This window comes from Arachis ipaensis, chromosome B9 (assembly GCF_059453495.1).
Source record: "Arachis ipaensis isolate K30076 ecotype BB chromosome B9, ASM5945349v1, whole genome shotgun sequence".
NCBI lineage: Eukaryota > Viridiplantae > Streptophyta > Magnoliopsida > Fabales > Fabaceae > Arachis > Arachis ipaensis.
Window position 1 is genome coordinate 62,207,976 of NC_142444.1, and position 23,655 is coordinate 62,231,630.

At 36.0% G+C, this 23,655-nt stretch overlaps 1 protein-coding gene across 1 annotated transcript; it reads right to left on the minus strand.

Moving 5' to 3' along the window:
• Positions 1 to 7,547: 7,547 nt before the first annotated feature.
• Positions 7,548 to 8,093, minus strand: LOC110266638 (uncharacterized). The gene is made up of 3 exons (XM_088498417.1): positions 8,055 to 8,093; positions 7,850 to 7,957; positions 7,548 to 7,763 (listed from the first exon to the last, which is right to left on the minus strand). The coding sequence occupies exons 1-3, from the start codon at positions 8,091 to 8,093 to the stop codon at positions 7,548 to 7,550; spliced, it is 363 nt and encodes a 120-aa protein (XP_088354543.1).
• Between the last annotated feature and the right edge of the window lie 15,562 nt (positions 8,094 to 23,655).

The window sequence follows — 23,655 nt, forward strand, 5'->3', positions numbered from 1 at the left end:
CTTAAAGCTCTATAAGTCTATTTCATTTCTGGAAAATTTCAGATATATCAAGTGCAAATATGATGTTTGGTGAATTTTCTAAGAACAGGGTAGCTTGCTGTCTTAGTGTTGCAGAATTTTCAAGCTTGAAACGAATTTTTGAAAGAGAAAATGGCTTTCTTTTTTATTTTATTCAACTTAACTATTTCAAATGGGTTTGGATTTCTAGAATACTTCTATTTTAAGTCTAGAGACAGAGAATTAGGCTTGTAATCGTCTGTAGACGGATTTTTGGATAAAATGAAGTGTGCGAAAAGGATGATGATGTTATGAATGATGATAAAATTGATAATTAATGACTGATAATGAATGAATGAATGAATATGATAAATGAAGTAAAAATGAGATTGTTTTTGATGAGTTATAATTGATAATATGAATTGAGATTGAATGAATATATATTTGAGATACCTGGGCAGTAGCAAGCATTGTGATTCGTCCCGCTTGCTCCAGGTCAATGCTTGAGATACCTGGGTAGTAGCAAGGATGGTGGTTCATCCCGCTTGCTCCAGGTCTGAGATTGTGATGCCTGAGTAGTAGCAACAATAATGGTTATTCCACTCGCTCCATGTTGAGCTTTCAAACACTCGCCTGAGTAGTAGCCACAGTAGTGGTTATTCCACTGGCTCTGGGTTAAGCGGGTAATAGTCAGCGGGTTGTAGCTCAAACCCACTTGCTCCGCATGGGTGTTTCAGTCCATGGTTAGCTACCAGGACGTGTCGGGTTGGCTATATAACCGATAGATGATATCATCAGCCATAGGACAGGCATGCATCATATGCATATTGTTTGAATTGTTTGTTTGTGCTTAAATTGGGATTGCCTAAGTGATTATAATATGCTATTTGTTATATTTCCTATCTGTATTACTTGTATTCTACCTGTGTTTGCCTTTGTCTACTTGTTTGCCTTTGTAATTTCTTCGGAGATGGAGGAACGGAGGAAAGGCAGAGAAGTTAGGGATTTTGTTAGGCTTAACACTTGGTTAAGTTAGGAACATTTAGAAAACCACTTTGACTTATGGCTTCTACTTTAGTCTTTAAGTTTTATAATAAGAGTGTCGGCATTATAGGATTGCCTCTGGTATTCCCAAGACCTTATATTTATATATGCAGGCACCTTTACCATACTGAGAGCCCCCGGTTCTCATCCCATACGATATTTGTGTTTTTCAGATGCAGGTCGAGAGGCACCTCGGTTGGCGTCTGGAACTTCTATAGCGAAGTGGATTCATTTTGGGTTTTACTTTTGGTCTTTTGCTATATGTGTATAGATTCTCCTCATATATATACCTATATTATTTTGTACCTCTTAGAGATTTATGGAGAATCAGGGTTGATTATATATGTATTTTGGGTTCTGGGTTAAGTATATATATGTAAGTAAATATTCTCCGGCCAACTTTAGCTTCGCGGGCTAAGTCAGGAGCTTGTTATTTTATATTCTTGGCCCTCTGCTCTTACTTCTTATATATATATATATATTTGTGAACTCTAGTTTTCTTCGTATGCAAGTAATTTCTTTCTTAAGCATTGCGCTTTTATTTTTGCGATGTTGTTCTTACCCATTCTTCAAGGTTCCTAGTATAATACATTCTTTCAACTATTATACATATTTATATTTTATTTTAGAGGTCGTAGCACCTCGCCACCTCAATTTTACATCCTAGGTGTAAAGCTCTGTGTGGTAGGGTGTTACAAAAATCCTCGTGGGATCGACCCTGACTCGCTCAAGTATTACTTGGACGACCCAGTGCACTTGCTAGTACTGCTGCTATACAAAAAGAGTGGGGTTTGCGTTCACGCGCACCAGGAGCTCAAGAAAATCAGAGCTCATGAGGAGACTGACAGAATCCCCTTGCACGCCCCTTTGCTGAGAGAGGAACCTGAAGAGTACTCTTCTTCAAACGAGCAAGAGGAGTCTAAGGAAGAGCAAATTTCTTGGTTCATGGCAATCCTTTAGAAGCTGAACGCCAAATCCTCTCATGCAGTAGCATTGGAGAAGGATACCCTTCCGTGACGTGTTTGAAAGCCTCAAAGGGAGATGAGACTGTGGTGCTGACAAAGGAATGCAGTGTCTTGGTCCAGAAGAAGCTCTCGGATCCTGGAAGCTTCCTGATTTCCTATACTATAGGGACTATCACCTTTGAGAAGGCATTATGCGACCTTGGCTCAAGCATTAACCTCATGCCTCTATCTGTAATGAAGAGGCTAGGAATTCTAGTGGTGCAGTGATGAGAGAACTTTTGCGTGGTCTAGAAATTTGCGGATAATTCCTCGTTGCAAGTATAGTTTCTAAACCTTCAAAAGTCCTTTCATACAAATGTTTTGGTTGTCACAAGTAACAAACCCCTTTGAAATTGATAACCGAGTATTCAAACCTCGGGTCGTCTTCTCAAGGAATTGCAGGGAGGTATGTTCTTATTATTAGTTATGAGTTTGTAAATTGGGGTTTTGGAAGTAAGGATGGAATATGTTATATGACAAGTAAAATAAAATAATAATAATAAAATCTCTTGGCAAGGTATAAGAAATTAAAGGTCCTATCCTAGCTATCCTTATTAAAGATGATGAAAATTGAGTCTTAATTCCACTTTGTTAACCTTTACTAAAGCAAAGGAAGGTCAAGGGACAAATTGGTTTGATCTTTGAATCCTATTTATTTCCTAAGAAAAGATTGGGATTATTGAAGTTTAATTCAATTGGCAAGATAACAATTATCAATTATGCTATTGAATTGGATAACTCCTGAGTTACTGATTTCTTAACTAAAACCAAAAGGAAAAAAGTAATTCTACTGGAATAAAAATGCCTTCAGATGGGAAGCAATAATCATGTAAATAAAAGAAAGCAATAATAACTGAAATACCTCAAATAACATTAATTCAAAGAGTAATCTGTAACATAGAAGAATTCATAAATAAAATTGGAAAAATAATAAAAAGAACATTGAACCTGGGATTGAAAGTCACTCCTAAAACTAAGAGAAATCCTAAATCCTAATCCTAAGAGAGAGGAGAGAACCTCTCTCTCTAAAAATTATATCTACTCCTAAAGTTGTGAATATGAGAGCCTGATTATGAATGGATGCATTCCTCCACTTTATAGCCTCTAATTTGTGTTTTCTGGGCCGAGAATTGGGTCAGAAACAACCCAGAATTCGCTGGTTGCAAATTCAACATGCTGAATTTTCTGTCACTGCGACGCGGCCGCATGGAGCACGCGGTCGCGTCATCTAGCGTCAGGGCAACTATGGCATATTATATATCAAATCGAAGCCCCGGACGTTAGCTTTCCAACACAACTGGAACCGCGTCGTTTGGACCTCTGTAGCTAAAGTTATAGCCGTTTGAGTGCGAAGAGGTCAGGCTGGACAGCTTAGCAATTTCTCCAACTTCTTGTATTCCTTCCACTTTTGCATGCTTCCTTTCCATCCTCTGAGCCATTCCTACCCTGTAATCTCAAATCACTTAACACACATATCAAGGCATCTAATAGTGATAAGAGAGGATTAATATTAGAAATTATAAGTCCAAAGAAGCATGTTTTCAATCAAAGCACATAATTAGGAAGGCAAATGTAAAACCATGCAAATAGTATGAATAAGTGGGTAAAGAGTTGATAAAAACTACTCAACTGAGCACAAGATAAACCATAAAATAGTGGTTTATCATGCAGTGTGCCGAGATATCATTGGAGATGGCAGATAAGTCCCTAAAAAGGGGCGTATGGCATGGTGGAGGATGTCCTAGTGAAGGTTCAAGACCTTTACATCCCTGCAAATTTTGTGATCCTAAACACTGGAGAGGACAGAGATGAATCCATCATCCTTGGAAGGCCTTTCCTAGCCACTGCTAAGGTCATAATTGATGTGGAAAGAGGAGAGCTAGTTTTGAGGTTGCATAAGGACTGTATGTTTTTCAAGATCCCCAACCCTCAGTCTTCCTCTGACACAGGAGGTACAATTGTACAACACATAGTAATTCAGCCTTCCCTCTCAGTGCAGAGCTTTACAGAGCCCCTGATGCGTGATATTTTGTCGATCTAGAATTTATCAAGAAATTCCATCGTGAGTATAGTCTAAACCAACAAGCAATCCCGCACCAAACTTAGAAAATGTGTCACCACAATTCAAAATCAATAATCGGGAGTAAAATCCCGAGTCGTTCTCCCTAGGAGTTGACCTAAGATGCACATCATTGATTAGGAGTTCTCTTGGTCTTTTTGGAGTTGAATAGAAGGAAAGTAAATGAGCATGAATTAAGACAATGAGTGATTAACTATTGGACTAAGTAAACCAAGAAATTAGACTAACAAGAGTAAATGATAATCAATCGATATAAAAGCCTTGGCTAGGGGTGAGAATTGGAATTCCTATCATCATTGCCTCCATAAATTGTGATAAAAATTGGTCATTGCTCCACTTAGTTAACCTCTAATTATGAAGGAAAGTCAAGTGGAGATAATCAATTTGAGTCCACAAGTCCTAGTCAAATCTTAAGGAAAGACTAGCTTTAGTGACATTCAAATAAACTAGCAACTTCCAATTGTCAATCAACAAAAGACTTTGACAATTCAAGTGTCTCCAATTACCCAACCTCCAAGCCAAGAGTAAAAAGCTACTCCATAACTACAGTTGACAATTTCTCAAACACTTGGTAAGCAATAATGAAACACATTGTGAAATTGAGAAGAAAATTCAAATCAAGATTATCTACTACAAACAATTAACCACAATCAAACAATTAACAATAATAAACATGAAATTCCTCAATGCATTAATAGAAATCAAAGTAAACAAGATCCAAATCTAAGATCTACAATACTAGAGTAACAAGAACACTAAAATGATAGTAGAGGAATGAGATCTACAAATTAGAACAATGTAGAATTGAATTGAATTCAGAACTAGCCAAAGGATCCAAGTGAAATTGAAATTGAGCAAGCCAAAACCTAGAGAGAGTGAGAGTTTCTCTCTCTAGATACATAAACTCAAAAACTAGCTAAAAAAGTGTCTAATGTGTGAATTCCCCTTCAATCCTTGGTCCCTTGGGTCTTTTCCCTCCAGAATTCAGCTCAAATTGGGCCTAGAGCTCTTCAAAAATCGCTAGCCACAATTTCACTAATGAAGTCACATGACGAGCTTCACGCGTGTGCGTTGGTCACGCGTACGCATCGTCTGGGTTTTTGCAAGCCACGCGTACGTATCAAGCATGCGTACGCGTCGATGAGATTTCTGACCAGCCACGCGAATGTGTCTACTTTTGCGCGCCTATCCCAGATCCAAGCTCCCACGCGTGCGCGTCGGCCACGCGTGCGCGTCGATGCCAATGCTCCAAAGCTCCATTTTTCATGCTCCTTCCACTTGTGCATGCTTTCTTTCTCTCTTCTAGACCATTCTTGCCCCTATAAACTCTGAAATCACTCAACAAACATATCACGGCATCGAATGGTAATAGACGGAGATTAAAATATAGCATATTTAGGTCCTAAAAAGCGTGTTTTCAACCATTAAGCGAAATTAGGAAGGAGACACAATACTATGCATTTTATGTGGATAAGTGTGATGGAATGTTGCTAAAATCCCTCAAATTCTACATAAGATAAACCCTAAAATTGGGGTTTATCAAATCTTCCCACACATAAACCAAGCATGTCCTGATGCTAAAAATTAAAAGACCAAAGAACATAGGAGACGGAATTTAGGGCCTAAAAAGCGTGTTTTCAACCATTAAGCGAAATTAGGAAGGAGACACAAAACTATGCATTTTATGTGCATAAGTGTGATGGAATGTTGATAAAATCCCTCAAATTCTACATAAGATAAACCCTAAAATTGGGGCTTATCAAATCTTCCCACACTAAAACCAAGCATGTCCTGATGCTAAAAATTAAAAGACCAAAGAACATAGGAGACGGAATTTATTAAATGCAATTTACCTATATAGATGCAACTAATACAAATTACTACAAGAAAAACATCCATTCAGGTACACTTGAAAAGTGTAGCCAAAAGTGAAAAAAAAAATGATGCCTTAGGCTACGGCTACGCTTTCTAGGCTACGGCTACGCTTTTTGGAGTGATTCCTATTCGGCCATTGCCTATTCTCAAAGGCTACGCTTTTTGCACCAAGGGCTACGCTTTTGGCGTTTGGGAATAGGGTGTGCTTTTCAAGTGATTCTGTCTAGGAGGAAAGGCTACGCTTTTCAGCTTCCATTTTTACCAGAATAGGCTACGATATATATATATATATATATAGATATATATATATATATATATACATATATATATATATATATATATATATATATATATATATATATATTAATACAACATAATAGTTAATATGATTACATGTATAATAATTTTGCGTTTTTATTTAAATGAGTTGAATATCATAAAATAAAAATAAATACATAATTATACTAAATAATTTTTTTATATAATAAAAATTATCTCTAACCAAAATATATTTATAATAATAATCCAAAAGTACTAAAATAAAGTTAATTGTAAAAAGTCATACATCTCACACTAAAGTAAGCATAGCCATATCAAAATAACCATAATATCACTTAGAATTTACTACTAATACTCTACAAAAAAACATATTCTAAATACATACATAAGTATCTTTTAATAAAAGTCATTAATCAACCATACATGTAAAGATTATAAACAGTACTCTATCTTAGCCAATAAACCACAATAATAATCAGCTTAATCTTCATTGTTCAATCTTCATTGTTACCCTGCATAATTATATAGAAAAGTAGTTAGAAAAATATTCATAATGACATTCGTAATTATGAAAAAAAGTAATGTTATTATGTTCAAACCAAAAGCAACATTTTACAAGATTTTCCCACATGAGCTTGCAATGAAGGGAACACTGTGTAGACATAGTAAACCAAGAAAGCATATACAAAAAAAAATAACATGGTCACAGAAAAAGAGGTGAATTCAAAGAATTATGCATTATCTTGTTTCATTCAAAGTTCAAACCATGAAAGTCTGCAGGTGTTTCTTTCTTCCATTTCCTTTAACACAATCCTGATATGTCCCTATAGCACTGTTCATGCACTAATTAACCAGACTTTCACACTTAAATTAGATGTAGGGACAAATTCATTTGTGCCAAGTTCACAAAATCAGAAATACAACAACCAGAATTGCACAAACAAATTTCAGCCATAGCAATACAACTTCGGTGTTAATAAAGCCAACAACATATAATTTCCAGCCATAGCAATTAATGTAAATGCAAGCAAAAAACTATGGAACAGGGAACAGATAAGGACATACCACATCCAAGTTCGGAAAATGAGTTGATCCACATCCAAGTTCGGAAAATGAGTTGATCCATGGCCGCTATTCGCATCAATCGAAGACTGTTGGGCGTCTTGTAATAAAGCTTCTAGTTCTTCTGGCCTCATTCCAGGTTCCGATCGCTGTAGTATTAACTTGACGATATTTCACAACCCATGAATTTCTTCCTCTTGTTTTTGCTATTTGGCCTCCATGTGTCCAAGTTTATCCTTCAGACCAGACACTTCTTCTTTGTGCTGATTCTTGATTTCATTAATTTCATCGTGATTTTTTAAATCACTTTTTGTCACAGATCTTCCATACAACCTTAACCGACCTGGTTGTTCTTTCCCGAATAAAGCCTCAAATGCTTCCTCTTCTGTTTCATCAGCAGCTTGGCGGTGTTGGAAGTCTTCCTGCATAGAAGAAATAATTAAAAGTTGAATTAGTTAGCATATCCTAAATTTGAAATATAATTATGAATGATTCAATGAACTCTTACAACAGTAGTTTGTGTTTCCACATCCACTTCTTTCCTCTTCCGACTTGATCGGGTAGCAATGAACATCTCAAACCTTTTTGGTTCCTCGTTTGTTTTCTTTGTTGCTCGCTGCAAAACAAGATCTTACTTTGGTTTCTTCCTTCAATTTATGCAAATATAAATCCTAATAAATATAAATCTACTATTTCATATTAAAGAACTTTACCATAGCCACTCGTACTCTTCCAAAATCGATTGGCCCCATGCGATGTGAAAACTTCTATTTTTCCTTGTGTTGCTTGTTTCTTTGACTTATTGACTGGAAGTGAATAAAAAGTTAGCATACAATTACTAACACGTGCAGCATAATGATTTGGGCAAATCTACTAGCAAGGCTGTATTATTAAGCTAAAGCACTGAAAAATATGTCACATTCACTCGTTAAATATTAACCCTGCCTTTAAAATTAGATAGAAAAAAATTAGTGTAGCAAAGATGATAAAAAAAGAATATCATATAAGATTCTCGTGAAACTAGTGACCAACCGGCACAACTCTCCCTGTTCTTCTGGTTTGTAGATGCGTTGTTGATCACGATTTAAGATGATCAAAGTCCAACCAAAAGTAGCTATGTGGAGTTTGCATTTATTAAGAAGCAAATGCATGAGGATGAAGGACAGTAACTAATAATAAATGCACTCAATTTTCAAACTTGAGCCACATGGAACAAGTACAAGATGTTACCACAACTACTAGTAGTATAAAATCAATGATTTATACAACTGATTTCCCTGTTTAGTTTCAATTTTGAACTAGTACAACAATATAGGTAATATTTATTTCAATTTACCAGATTTTCTTTTTAAAAAATGAAAGAATATCTGCACATTATTGAAGGTGTTAGTTATCTATTATAATTCCTAGCTATAGTTATAACAATATAATTCAGATTAACGATAGTATTGAAATTATAATGGCAGATGATAACTGTGCAAATCAAAATTGTGTCAAAAAGTAGTTAGAAGTTCTTAACTAATTCTGGCAGCTTCTGTAGTATTGTGGTTACTTTCTCTAGTTGTGTAAATAATGCGCCTTAGTTCTCTTCTGTACTCTAGTGTTAATTGATTAGGATTTTTTGTTCTTTCTGTCACTGCTACTACTACCTTCGCTTTCTGATTCCTTAATCCATGAATAAGAATAATAATAATTCCTTAATCCATGAATAAGAAATACAAATGAACTTCATCAGATTAGCAACCAGAGATGAACAATTAGAAGATTCAAGAGAAAACAAAAAAAGCAGAGCCATAAAATGACAGCAGTCAAAAGCACAGAAAACAAAAACCGATAAAAAAAATAAAGCATGGATAAAATTCAGATCTGTAACCGTCGTAGTCCATTTAGTAAAACAGGCTTGCATTACCCACTTTTCTCCACTGTCTGGGAGGATAAACTTGGTCTGCATGATTATAAGTAATTGTTATATGCTCTTGTGCTGAATAAAAAAATCGAAGTCAATAATTACCGAGTGTCTTATGTTAACATAGTCCCACATGAACTTTTTAGCTTTAGGAGGAACAGCATGCCAACTTGTATACAAAAGACTAACGAATCTTTTATTTCTACCAATAGTGCCAACAAAACTAGTTAAATTAGAAACACTTTGTTCGGTTGGTCCTACGGGCTGTCTAATATCAAAAGTGACTTCTTCCCGCTATTCTATAGTCCTTGCATAAAACTCCTTGAAAGTTGTTTTTCCACGGGTTTTCTTCTTCTTTGGCTCTCCTAGTTTCATTCATTAGGAAAGAGATTAAGGACTAATAAGTGATGCCAATTGAAAAAAGAAGCATTACAATTTACAAGAGAAGATAGAAAAATAGCAAAACAGTACCTTCTTCATCATCAATGTCCTCCATCACATGTTGATAATAGTCTTTATCAAGTGCCATGCTTTCTTCCCCGTCCTCACTTAGTTTAGTGCTTGGTCCTTCAATTTCCACGTCTATCCCATTTTCCTTTAAGAATTCATCAATTGTTGTAGCCTTTACTCCTGGCATCCTCTTACCCTTTGTTGATATTCCTTGCTCCAACATTGCACTTTCATTTTATGGGGTAGTGTCAGGAGTAGGCAAAGTTGTGTCATCTTGCCCTGTTTGAGTCTCTTCATCTGTGAGTTGAATATTCTGCTGCTGCCCTTGGTTGATTGTGAGTTGAGTAGAACTTGGACAACTCCGCTCTCGGCTTAAACTTGTTGGCACGTTGCTATTCCTTTTACGAATTCCTTCGAGCTTCCTTATAAGTTCATCTGCCTCCATGTTTGTAGGCTTAGACTTCTTCAAGCCTTGTGTTGATTTTCCACCCTGCACTCCATTCTTGACTTTTTCACAGTCAATAGCTCCTTTCTGTTTTTATTTTCTGGCTATTGCGAAGGAATGTTTGGCTGTACTTCCAAGGTGGTAGGCGTGGAATTAGTCCTTTTGCTAATAGAATTGAATGTGCTTTGCAAATGACAAAAATCCAACTTCTTTGACATGGATTTCTTCTGCCCTTTGGTTGCACGCATCTCCAATTGACTTTCTGGTTCATCCACCCTTTGCACAGATTTCTCCTTGTCATTAGCAGCTGCAGCTTCCATTTCATATTTCTTGCGTTTACAATCCTTTGTCTCTTAGCCTCAAATTATCTAAGAAAATTCTTACTTGATGTAGCTTTAAGATCAATAAATTCCTTATTCCTACACAAATAAATTAGTTAAGTAGAGTCAATATACACATCAAAATCAATATAAGAAAAATGTAAGAGACTGACAAATTAACAAAAAAATAAGTATTACTTACAAATAAAAAGGTGAAGAAGAAAACTTAAGTATACATATGTACATATTAAGCTGCAAATTGCTTAGGATGACCCATCAGAATCAGAATCTCCAATGAAGTCTGCCTCATATTCTTGAGCAGAAGTCACTTGGGGAACCGTTTCAATGACCGTGGGTCGTAAATCAGTCCTCTCCAGAATAAGTTCACCATCATCAGCTGGTATGGCAGGGCTTGTTATACGCTCGTGTTATTCAATATAGTGTGTTTCACGAGCCTCAGACTTAGATTCGTTGCTTGTTTTAAATAAGTCTCTTGGGACAATTTCCATAACATAATGTTTGTTATGTTCATATGGATCTTGCACATAAAAACATTTATCTGCTTAAGATGCTAGTATGAAAGGTTCATTCTGGAAGCATTTCTTATGGAAGTGAACAAATGTAAGACCATACTTATCCCTCCCAGCATCATACCACTCGCACCGAAATAAGACAACCTTAAAACGCCCAAAATAGTCTAACTCTACTATCTCAAACAACCTGCCATAATAAGCTACAGTGTCTGGGATTGGACTTTTATCTTTAGCACTTGCAAAGCTTGAAGTTAAAGCAGTTAATGTGATACCACTGTTCTGTGTTTTTCTCCTTGACTCACGCTCCACGGTGTGAAACCTATATCCATTAATTACATATCCAAAAAATATTCTTGCAATACAGCTTGGACCTCGAGATAATTCTTTTAGCCAAGAAGGCACATTTGGATCCCTCACACGAGTTTCAAACCACTGTGTGAACGTTTTGTTGTGAACTTTTACGTTTCTCCATTTTATTCCCCGATGATTGTTAACCTCTTCCTCATGCTCTCTATAATTAATAATAGTTAGGTTTGATCTAAAAAATATGGGTGAACTTACAATGGAATAAAAAAAAGTTTGATTAAGTTACCTAATATAATCTGCGACTTCTTCACAATTGTGTAATACATACACATGGGCTTGAGCAATTGATATGTCATCTAGATTAATTGGTTCTCCATTTCCCATGCCTAACGAACGACCTTTGTTAGAAAACAACTTTGATGGCATGACTTCGTCTTCGTTAGGATCATCTCATTCCGAGGCCGCTTATTAAGTCTTGTTTGCACACCTCCATGCAAGTATCTTGAGTAGAAAGTTAAGCACTCTTCAGCCAGATATGCCTCTGTAATAGAACCTTTGGGGCGACTTTTGTTGCGAATATATGATTTTAATGTACACATGTACCTTTTTGGAGGATACATCCAACGAAACTGCATCGAACCACCCAATTTGACCTCATTTGCTAAATGAATGGGAAGATGAACCATTATGTCCAAAAAATTAGGGAGAAAGATCCTCTCAAGGTGGCATAATGTTTCCACAATATTTAACTCCAGTAGATCTATCTCTTCCAGTGTGATGAATTTTTTGCATAGGCGACGAAAAAAGGAACTTAGTCGACTCAACGGAATGGCCACATGATCAGGAAGGATGCTTTTAATCGGTATTGGTAGTAAATAGTGAAGCATAAAGTGAGTATTGTGGGTCTTATACCCATAAACTTTTCTTTCTCCTAGATGTACACAGCGTGGTATATTCGAAGCACTACCATCAGGTAGCTTTGTTGTCTTTAAAACACCACAAAAAACTGACTTCTCTGCAGCAGTCATAGAAAAGTATGCCTTTGCCAACTTTGTTCTCTTGCCATTATTCACTTCCTTTGTTTAAAGATTTTTCCAGATACCCAAATCTTTTAAGTCATATCGAGCATTCAAATGGTCCTTTGTCTTGCCTGGGATATCCAAGAGAGTTCCAATTACACTGTCAAGTATGTTCTTCTCTGTATGCATGACATCCAAGTTGTGACACAATGGGTTCTTGTGCCAGTAAGGCAATTCAAAGAAAATTGATCTTTTTTCCAATTCCATGGGAAACTATTTGATGTACTTTGCTTCTTCCCAAAGACATTTTCAACATTTTGTAGCATCTCAAAAATTTCAGTTCCTTCTATAACAGGTGAAGGGGATCTTAATTCCTGTTTCCCATTAAAAGACCTTGTATTGGTTCTCCATGGATGATCCATGGGTAAAAAGACACGATGGTCTATATAAATTGTCTCCTGACTATGTTTTAGTTGTAAGCTACAGGTATTTTTGTTGCAACAAGGGCAAGCCAATTTTCCCTTTGTACCCCACCCAGACAACATAGCATAAGCAGGAAAATCATTGATTATCCACAAAAGAGCTGCCCGCATTTGAAAGGTCTCATTCTTTGACACATCATAAGTTTCGACCCCTATTTCCCACAACAACTTCAAGTCTTCTATCAATGGTTGTAGATACACATCAATGTCTTTATCAGGTGATTATGGCCCAGGAATAAGTAAAGAAAGCATACAATATTCGGGTTTCATGCACATACACGGAGGCAAGTTGTATACCATCAACATCACGAGCCACGTGCTCCATGAAATGTTCATGCTAGGAAATGGGTTGAACCCATTACTTGACAAGCCTAGTCTAATATTGTGTGATTCTTTTGCAAATTCTTCATCCATTTCATCAAGGTTCTTCCAAGCCAAGCCATCAGCAGGATGCTTTAACGTCCCATCTTTTACGCCCTCCTCATCATGCCACCTCAGACTAGCTACCGTCTTTGAGCACATAAATAATCTCTGAAGTCTTGGAATTATAGGAGAGTATCTCAGAGTCTTTGCAGGAATAGGAAGACCTTTTTTGTCAAGTTGGTTCTCGCTATTAACACTAGAATTTTCAGTATATCGAGAAGTTCCACACACACGACATTGTTTTTCATCCTTTAGTTCTTTTCTATATAGGAGACAATCATTAGGACAAGCATCAATTTTTTATAATCCAGAGCTAAATCTCTTATCATAGCCTTCGTCTTATGGAAAGAAGAAGGTATGTTAATGTCAGGCATTGCCTCTTTCAATAGCTCAAGAAGTGAAGTGAAGGAGGCATTGTTCCAACCGTGCAAACACTTTAACAAGTATAGACAGATGGTAAAAGAAAATGTAGAAAATTTCTTGCAACCTGGGTATAACTCTTGACTTTCCCCATCTATTAAATTGTAAAACTTTTTAGCCTCTTCATTTTGACCTACAGTAACACCCTCAGCATGAGGTATATCTCCAAATGCATCATTAAGCAGTCCTTCGATGTCATCGCGTGCACCTTCTTCATCATCCGTGTCATCGTCAACCGCCATCGGGATTCTCCATACCCCATGATTAATCCATGTTCTATATCCCTTAACAAATCCGTCGGCTACTAAATGGTCAAATACCACATCTCTTCTATACCAATTAATGTTACAACACCTCTTACAAGGACATTGAATTTTTCGTCCATCCGGTTCTCCCTCGGAGTATGCAAAGTCTAAAAAACTAATAACACCATTGATATACTCTTCGCTATACCTCGGTAGATCCATCCAATCCTTTGGCATATCAGAAACCCTAATCGATAATTATTAAATTTTTTAGGAGGAAAATTTATAAGGGATTGCAAAGTGAAGATAACAAAAATAGAGGAGGAAAGATGTTATTCGCTATAAAGGGAATGGGCAACGAAAAGGACTTTCAAAGCCTTGTAATTAGGTTGGGAAATAGTTCCTAGTCTTAGAAGTAATTCTCTAGAAACCCATTGAGGTAAAACAAATAAAGAGAAACATAGAATTTATAGTACAAATATAATAAGTTAAATTGCAACTTCAAAACTAACAAAACAAAAGAATTAAAGTATGCATTGTACCTTGCCATGACACGGTCAACGTTTTGATAAAATCTGCTTGGAAGACCTTAACTAAAAACTTTCGTCTTCAATCTTGCTCAATGCAAATAAAAGCAAAGTCAACTTTCTAATAATATTTTTGCAACCATTCATAAGAAACTTAAACGCAAATTATAATAATATTTTTGTAAATTAAAACGCAAATTTTTCAATTCGATAATTTCATTTGAAAAAAAAAATTAGACAGTTATGTCCAAACAAAGGTAGTATTTATTTTCCAGTTCTCAGCATGTATTGGTAGTCATGAATTAACTAATTAATCATTAACAACATATCTGTAAATGTAACATTGTATTTGTAATTTAAGTTTGATAAATAGAAATTACTGCCAAAAGAAAAGGCAAGGGAAATATACTAACCTTGATGATGATATATTTTTCTTTTTGAGAAAACAAATTTTATTAAATTTTCTTATTTACATTTACCAAATATAATTATAGTTGAAATATAATTATACATGTAAGTCAAGTTAACTACAACATAAATCCACACCCCCTCTCTCGTTAAATACCATGATGCCACTAGAGAAACTATAGACTAAACATGGACTGACATAGGAAGACTACCAAACTCTAGTTACGCTGACTAGAAACAGAAGTGTCTAAATCTTTCTACCTATTTATGCAGATAATCTTAAACTAGAAGTGAAAACTAAATAGGAGGCACATAGAAAAGGCAATGAAAAATGAATATGCAATGATAAGCAAGGGACAAAATTTCTAACTACCATTTCTTTCTTGATATCTGTTAAATTAAGTTGAGCAGGGTACCCTGTCTTATTGCCTTACTCCATGATAAAGTAACTAAATTTCTCTTTTACTGCCTTATTCCATGTTCATATTAAAAAAAAATAGCCACACCTTATGTCTTATTGCCTACAGATCCCTAGATGTAATAGATAAACATATTTTCAGAAACAAAAATGCTGAACTTGACTCATCGCATGTAGATAAAAAATAAAAATAAAAAATAAAACATTTTATTTAGAGAATTCAAGCAAATATTAAATTGTGTTCAATTACATGTGCGGTGTATACATGTAAGAAATTCTAATATTTAAGTCTGTAATAGTTTGAAATGTATAAAAATTAAAGACAGATGGATATTTAGATATGTGCAAAACCTTATATCCATACCATTTAAAAGATAGTTTTTTTAGAAATTTAAATAAATCTGTGCAAAATATATTCATAACTCATTGCAATTTACCGTTCGCACCTTCTAACTATATCTATATATTTGCAGATATTTGAATATAAAATGGGTGTGAACTACTTATTACTAGCACAGTAGCACTTGTCTTGAACATACAGTGATAGACTTTGGTTTAATTTGTTTAGAGAAATTTTGAAAATAAAAAATATAAAAGATGGTTCATGAGCAGGAGCACTTTTAAGTGCATTTGTTTGTCTATATCTTTCTTTATTATTGAAGTCAGATATGCCATACATATATTTGCATTTCGGGTATAGGTTGGGAATCCCTGTGAAAGAAATGGATCATGGCACTAGGTAGAACCCCAAACCCAAAAGATAAATTTAATAACTATTTTTCTTCTAGAAAAGAAAGTGGTCAGTACGTATAACATGTACAGTATCAGATGCAGTTCTATTCTTCAAAGTTGCATTCATAATTTCATATCAAAAGATAATAATTTATTTAAATATAATAAACTATTTAACTATTCTTACTTACAAGAAGTGGTCAGTGGAGTATAATAAACAGATAAAGCATCTTTACCCAATGATATCTATATAAGAAGGCAAAAGGCGAGTCGTGGTCCTCGTGGTGTAAGTTAAGGGTGTTCAACGGCTAGGTGAAGATGGAACCAGCGATGGAGTTCACGACTCAGAGGCTGCAAAACAGAGGAGTGGCGGCAAAGACAGCAGACACTGGTGGTGCTGGGTGAGCAATGAGAAGCAGTTAGAAGATGATGGCAAGAGAAAAATCACATTATAGAAATCATAGTAACAATCTAAATAGAAAATCATTGTAAAAACAAAAAAAATGAAAAAAAGAAAAATAACAAGAACATGAATCAACTAATAGAATCAGCCAACAGAATAGAATCACATTAATAACAAGTTAACTACAATAATTAAAACAGAAAACTCAAGTAATAACAACATAAATTAGAGATGTAATATTCTGCTTGAAAGGGTACCAAAAATTTTATAAAACCACTATTTTTCAACATGTATATCTATAAACCAATTTGCAGAAACTGGTTTCACATTCTAATGCGAAAGAAACCAAATTTACTCACATAAATTAATTTTAATGAATTGAAATTTTTAAACTTTTAAATTCACTTAGTCATTCATTTCTTCTTCCTTTTACTCCTAATATGTCCACCTCTTTTTTTTAATATTAACAAGTTGCCTGTACATTTGAAGGAAAGAAAAAATCCCAAGCAATATCATTCCATTTAAAACCCTTAGCGTGTAAAAGTGATCACATCTATTACAATTAAAGAAAATCAATTATATTAATATATGAAGTTAGAAAAAATAAACAAAAAGCATACAGATACATGACTATTTTTCAATAAATAATAGAGATGTATCGATGTACAATTTGAGCATCCGAGGCCTCTGCTCAGCTGCATCTAATTAAAGGTGGCATGATTGAATCACTAAATTAATTAATTGTTCAATATTGAAAGCAGGTGCAAGAAAAGGGTGATGATATCTTGATAGATGGCAATTGCACCCCCAAATTTTAACTCAGATTGCTAATGTACATCCAATGTAGACTAGATACATTTCAATAAATAAGAGTATTTGGTTAATTAGATACTTGTCATACCATCCATTGGTTTAAATTAGAGGCTGCAGATACATAAGATTAAAAAATGAAGTAAATTAACTAAAGGTTACATTATTTGGTTCTATTTTGGAGGAGACAAACCATAATAATCAAATTACAGTTCAAGTATCTGTTTTAGCCACATCTGAACACATTCTAGATAACAAAATTTAGTTTCACAGAATTATAACCTAAACTCAAAGTAACTCAGTCATGTGGCGCTTATTAGTTTATTCAATTATAATCAGCTGTATTTACAACCCTCTGAAGATTTTATTTTTCTCCCATTTAAAATTGTTTGCAGTGTTCTGGTCTATGATTTTTAAGTAATAGACACAGGAACATCTCAATGAAATCTATTACTGGTGAGGGCCACAAAAAATCAACAATTTCTAGTAACAAGATAATCTACTAAAAACTTATTTGATTTCAATCACGAATACCATGTCATCAATTCAAAACCCCTTTACAACAAAGCACATTCAAGCAGTTACTTGCAAAGCTTCGATAAATCTCACAATGTACAATCAAGTAGCTAACCTCACAACACAAATTTAGGATTAAATAGATCATCAATTTTACTCCATTGACCAATGGGTCACACACAAAAAACCTAACTTACATGGAATTTAGGTGATTCTAGGGCTTCAAATCTAGTATTTTTATAGCACAAAGCTCAAATTTCCAAACCCAGAATCAATTTCCCGCAAAAATGAAAATTAACATAGCAACAGCACCAAAACTCATTTTAATTAATCTATAAAGATTGGAACTTTTAACAGTAAGACAATAATTTTGCATGCAGAATTCAGTATTGGATGGAATCAAAACTATTCAAGTGTTTAGAAAATTTTCGTGATCAAATGGTAAAAAAGAATGTCTTGGCCTTAGATGCCGTGAACAAAACACCAAACAAATTACTCGAATCTAATTAACTAAATACAGTTCAATACAAATGTCACCTGAAAAATAAATAAACATCTTAAAATGTCACCCAAACCAAATACGATTTCCGCTCAAAAATGGCGTATCTGGCTCCTGCATCAACTTGGTTACTCTCAAATTTCAATATTCTAATTGAAATACAAGAAATAAACAAGACCATAGTTGTTGTGTTTGTGATTACAGAGCAGAAACTGGTTTCAAAAATCGGAACCCTAAATGAAAATTAATACATACCTAATCAACGACGTGAGCACATAGAGGATGACGAGAAGCGCAGAGATCGACGACGGTATGGACGGCGCGTGACGATCAGTGCAGGAGGGCAAAGAGGAGTGACGGTCAATGGTTAGTGGTGAGTGGTGTGTGGCGGTGAGTGGTGAGTGGGGGTGAGTGGTGACTAGGGTGTGATTTTTGCGATGGTGAGGGTTTTCAATTCGCGCGATGCAGGAGGGTTTTCTGAAAGGGTTTTCTTCGTGTGGTGAGTGGTGACTTTTGGAGGGTTTTCTTTTCTGAAAGGTGAAAGGGTGATGATGAGCTGAGTGTGAGCTGAGGGTTTTCTTCTTTGAGTGTGAGCTGAGGGTTTTCTTCTCTGAAACCTTCACTGAGAAAAGCAAGCGTAAGAAAGAAGAGAATAACCCTTGGTCATTCGAGACCACTGCAAACAGAAGAAGTAGCAAAAACACCGATCACTCTTGGTTTTCTTCTCTGAAAGGTGAAAGGTGAAAAGGTTTTCTTCTCTTGGAGGGAAAATTTTCACTAAGTGTGAACTGAGTGTGCGTCCTTATGCCGAGAAAAAGTTAAGAGGGAAAAAATTCACTAAGTGTCAAATTTTTTGCTCTAGATACATTAGGCATCACTTTTAAAACGCACCCAAAACTTAACAAATGGGCTACCCTCTAAAAGCATCCTCTTTGATACGAAAAGTGAACCTATAGATATCAACCTATGGCTACGCTTTATAAGTGATTTCTAAAATACCTAAGGCTACACTTTTTAAATGATGCCACAATTGTATATCCTTTTCTCTTATAAAAGCGCAACATGGAGAGCCTATTCATAGAATAGGCTACGCTTTTCAAATATAGCTTAAAAAAAGTGTGGCTGAATGGGTATTTTTCTTATAGTGAATGTATCTATCTACTTGGTCAAAGGTGAATTAACTTCCAAGAATATATATATGAGCACATAGGGCCAAAATGACAAAATAATTCATGACTCTACCAATTCAAACATCAAAGTGGAGTGTATGTAACTTGCATGAAGAAAGCTCGTGAAAGCCGGGAACAAGGAGTTGAGCATCAAACCCTTGATGACAAGTCATCTTAGCCTAGTTTTACTAGCCTTTTTCTTTGTTTTTATTTGGTTTTATGTACTTTCTTGCATTCTAAGTAAGTAATTTGGAATGGAAATGCATGGTTTCTTTGAATCAATCAACCACCCTTTAATTGATGCAAAATCATGAAGTTTAAACAAAAATTAATTGGTTGTAAATGAATTTTAAGCTTTGTGAATTTTGTGATACTTTGATTAGTTGTTTTGATTACTTGTAGGTGAAGAAAAGAAAAAAATAAGATAAGCGTAGCCTAAGGAGCATGATCAAAGCAAAGGAAGAAAGCGTGGCACAAGGAAGAGAAGCGTGGCTCAAACAAGGAAAAGCGTGGGTGAAGTCAAGAAACAAGGGCACAAAGCTCTTGCCAAGAACTTTAAAGCTCTTGTGGAGAGCTTTCCTGTAAAGAATCAGAAGCCAAGCTCTTGCCAAGAGCTTTATCAAGAACACATGAAGAAGGAACCAAGAGCCAAGCTCTTGGCAAAGAGCTTTGAATCTCTTGCCAAAGAGCTTTTTCGTGCATGCCTTGGATGAAATCAAGAAGGAAAAGCTCACTAATGCACCCACCAAGACTTGAACCCATGGCCAAGGGGAGGGGGCCAGCGCTACTTCACAATGAAAAACAAGCCAAAATTAGCTTGTTTTCACTCACCATGGTTCGAACTAGGCACCTCAAGGAAGCAAGGCCTTGTGCGCCACTCATGTGCCAAGAAAAATTGGCTTGTCTTCCTTCACCAAGGATTGAACTGGGCACCTCAAGGAAGCAAGACTTTGGGGGCTTCTCTAGTGCCAAGGAAATTAGCTCCATAAGTGCTCCACCCAAGACATAAACCAAGGACCTCAAGGACAAGTAAAGCTCTTGCCAAGAGCTCTCAAGCTCTTGCAAAGAGCTTTGTTCTCTTGGACCGTGCGCAACACATTGGAAGGAAAGGGAACCAAAGCTCTTGGCTAAAGCTCTCGCCAAGAGCCGAACTCTTCCCTGGGAGGTGCACCATGGGCTGAAAATTGAACTAAAAATCCAAATAAATTCATTCCTTCACCAAATCAAAAGCCCATCCAAATTCCAAAATCCAAGAATAGAAAGTGTATAAATAGGAGCTAGTTTAATGTAATTAGAACCTTTTGACACCTGGAGACTTTACTTTGAATTTTTCTTTTGAACTTTCATTTTCTTTAAGAGCTTCTATTTTGAATTTAGATCTTAGAGAATTGGGAAGGGGAATTGATCTCTCTTCTTCCTTGTTCTTGCTTGAGCACTCTTTACTTTTCTTGCTTTTGATCTTGGGTGAAGAATTGAAGAACTTCTGTTTCAATCTCACCTTGAGATCTCTTGTTTATTTTCTCTACATAATTGAATTTCCTTTTCGGTTTACTCTACTGTTTCATCTCCTCTCTAATTCTGCAATTTACTTTTCTTTATTTCTTTTGCAATTATTCTTGTTGGATCAAGGAAGGATTTGAGATCTAGACTTGTTATCTTGTCTCTTCCACCCCTGAGATCTTCAACCATCTTTTATTTTGCTGCAAATTAAGCACCATTTCTGTTTACTTTTCAAAGCATTTTACCTCTCTGTTTGAGATCTATTTCAATTTAATTCATCTTTTGCTCTTCTGTTTAATTGCAATTCACTTGTTCTTGTTTAAATTCAGCAATCCCAACTCCCAATCCCTTTTACAATTCAAGCAATTTACATTTTTTGCACTTTAAGATTCAGTCATTTACATTTCTTGCAATCTAAGTTTCTGCAATTTACATTACTTGTTCTTTAAGATTCAGCTTATTTACTTTCTTTGCTCTTTAATTTCCTGCAATTTACCCCTCTCCCTTTACATTTCAAGCAATTTAGTTTCTGTCAATTACAAACAACTCAACCAATACTTGATTCGCTTGACTAAATCAACCACTAAACTAAAATTGCTCAATCCCTGTGGGATCGACCTCACTCATGTGAGTTATTATTACTTGATGCGACCCGGTTCACTTGTCGGTGAGTTTTGTGTTGGATCGTTTTCCACACATCAAGTTTTTGGCGCCGTTGCCGGGGATTGAATTAGATTGACAATGATTAAGTAAGGTGGTGATATAGATCAAGCATTTTTTCTTTTCTGTTTCCTTATTTTTCGACTAACCCACTAACTGTTTGAATTTTTGCTTAAGCTAACTAAAACCCACTTTAGCAATAGAGTGGAATTCTTCTGGTTTTTCTGAATCTGTGTGAATCCTATGCCGTTGCTTGATTGAATATACGAGAGAAACAATTTTCTCCTATTGGTCTTTCAAGTCTATTAACTGTTTGACATATTGTGTCAACTAACCCTCTGACCATATTTTGGTATGAGTATATTCAATCTTCATTTGAACCGTTTGTGATTGTGCAGATCATGGAGGGGAACTCAACGAATTCCAGTAATCATGGGAGTAATGTCCCCACCTTAGATGATAATGCAACCCATAACTTGAAGCACCTAATCATCACCATGAATGATGTTGCTCAATGGTTTGAAGCTTTCCCACAAGGAAGCATCATCAGATGGGAAGATCTAATGAGTGAACTCCTGGCCAAGTTGAAACCACCTCAGGAAATCGGTAAGCTAGAGGCAGAAGTGCAACCATCCACACAAGAGAAGGGAGTGGTGGAAATTGAAGGTGTCAGTGCAGTCATGAACCAAAACAAGCAGATGCATCAGCAGACTCTGCATCAACTAGAGATAATGGTCAGAAAAATCAATGAGCTGCGAACTGCTATAGTAAATGCATACAACCTAACTCAAAACTCACATGGTTGGAATCAACCTGAAAAGGGTTTTGGAACAATTGACCATGGGCAACAAAATCATGAGCAATCACACTCTCCAAGTAGTACCTCAAGCATGTTCCAACACAAGTTCCAAGGTGATGTGTACAACCCACCCTGGAGGACTCATTACAACTGGAGGAGGAGTGAGCACCAAAATCAAGGACCAAGGGACTTCAACCACAACAACCCCAATTTCCCAAACCAATAAAGACACCACCACACAAATATTAACCACTACACATCACCACCACAACACTCACCCTTTCAACCTCAGACACCCCACGACCACCCAATCTCACAAGACTCTCAGAGGATCACCAACTTAGAGATCTTAATAGAGAGAATGATGAAACACCAAGAGGAAGTAAGTAAAGATCAAGAAGCCTTAATCAGAGGAATTGAGAGGCAAATGGCACAACTGGCTAAGCACCTTGCAGAAATAGCTAAGGAGAAAGCAATTACGTCCCCCAGAGCCACTGAAGACAGCCTGAAAGACAATGAGAAAGTTGCCAGGTGTGAGAAATGAAAAGCGATCATAGAGGCAAGTGAGAAGAGGGCTACGGGAAAAGAAACAATCATCAAGGAAAAGCCCACAGTAAGAGGAGGAAACCAAAGGCGACAGAAGCCTCAACTTCCATGATCAGAGGATGAAGGATGTCAAGCTAATGACAATAAAAGAGCGCTTGTTGGGAGGCAACCCAACGTGAGGTAGTTATCTTTTCATAGCGAGTTTAATAAAAAAAGGATCAATTAGTTTTGTCTGTACTACAAGAAGATAAGTTTGGTGTTGCACACCAAAACAATGTAAGGGAGAATGAAGGATTCTAAGTTTGGTGTTCCACCAAAATTTCATCATAAAACGCATTCTCACTTTCTGCATAATTCTAGCTTCAAGCATTTAGATGAACTAGTTAACTATTCTACTGTTTCCTAAGTTTTCAGTTTTATTGCTTTTGAAAAAGAAAAAGATTTTCACACATGGTTAATCTGATGCATGAGAACCATTGGCAAGGTACTAAGTTTGGTGTTCCCACACCAAAGTAAGTTCAAAGGCCCACAAATAAATCATGCATGCTAACAATTTTTTAAGTGCTTGGGGAACAAGCAACTTTCAATAGCATTGTAGAGCACCATACAAACTTTTGGAAAGATTAAGCATCATCAATCAAAGAGATGAAAGAGGAATGTGAAGACCAGCAGTGATGATAATGAGGAGGAGGACAGCAAGTAAATTCCAAAAGGTTGTATTGTTCAGTGATTATTTTATATCAGATACTGCTATGATTGAAAGTGATATAATACCCCT

Coding starts and splice junctions, on each gene's coding strand:
- LOC110266638 (XM_088498417.1), bottom strand. CDS start 8,093: ATGGGGCCAATCGATTTTGGAAGAGTACGAGTGGCTATG. Junction 7,958..8,054: donor GAAGAGTACGAGTGGCTATG/GTAAAGTTCTTT, acceptor CTTGTTTTGCAG/CGAGCAACAAAGAAAACAAA. Junction 7,764..7,849: donor TGGAAACACAAACTACTGTT/GTAAGAGTTCAT, acceptor TCTTCTATGCAG/GAAGACTTCCAACACCGCCA.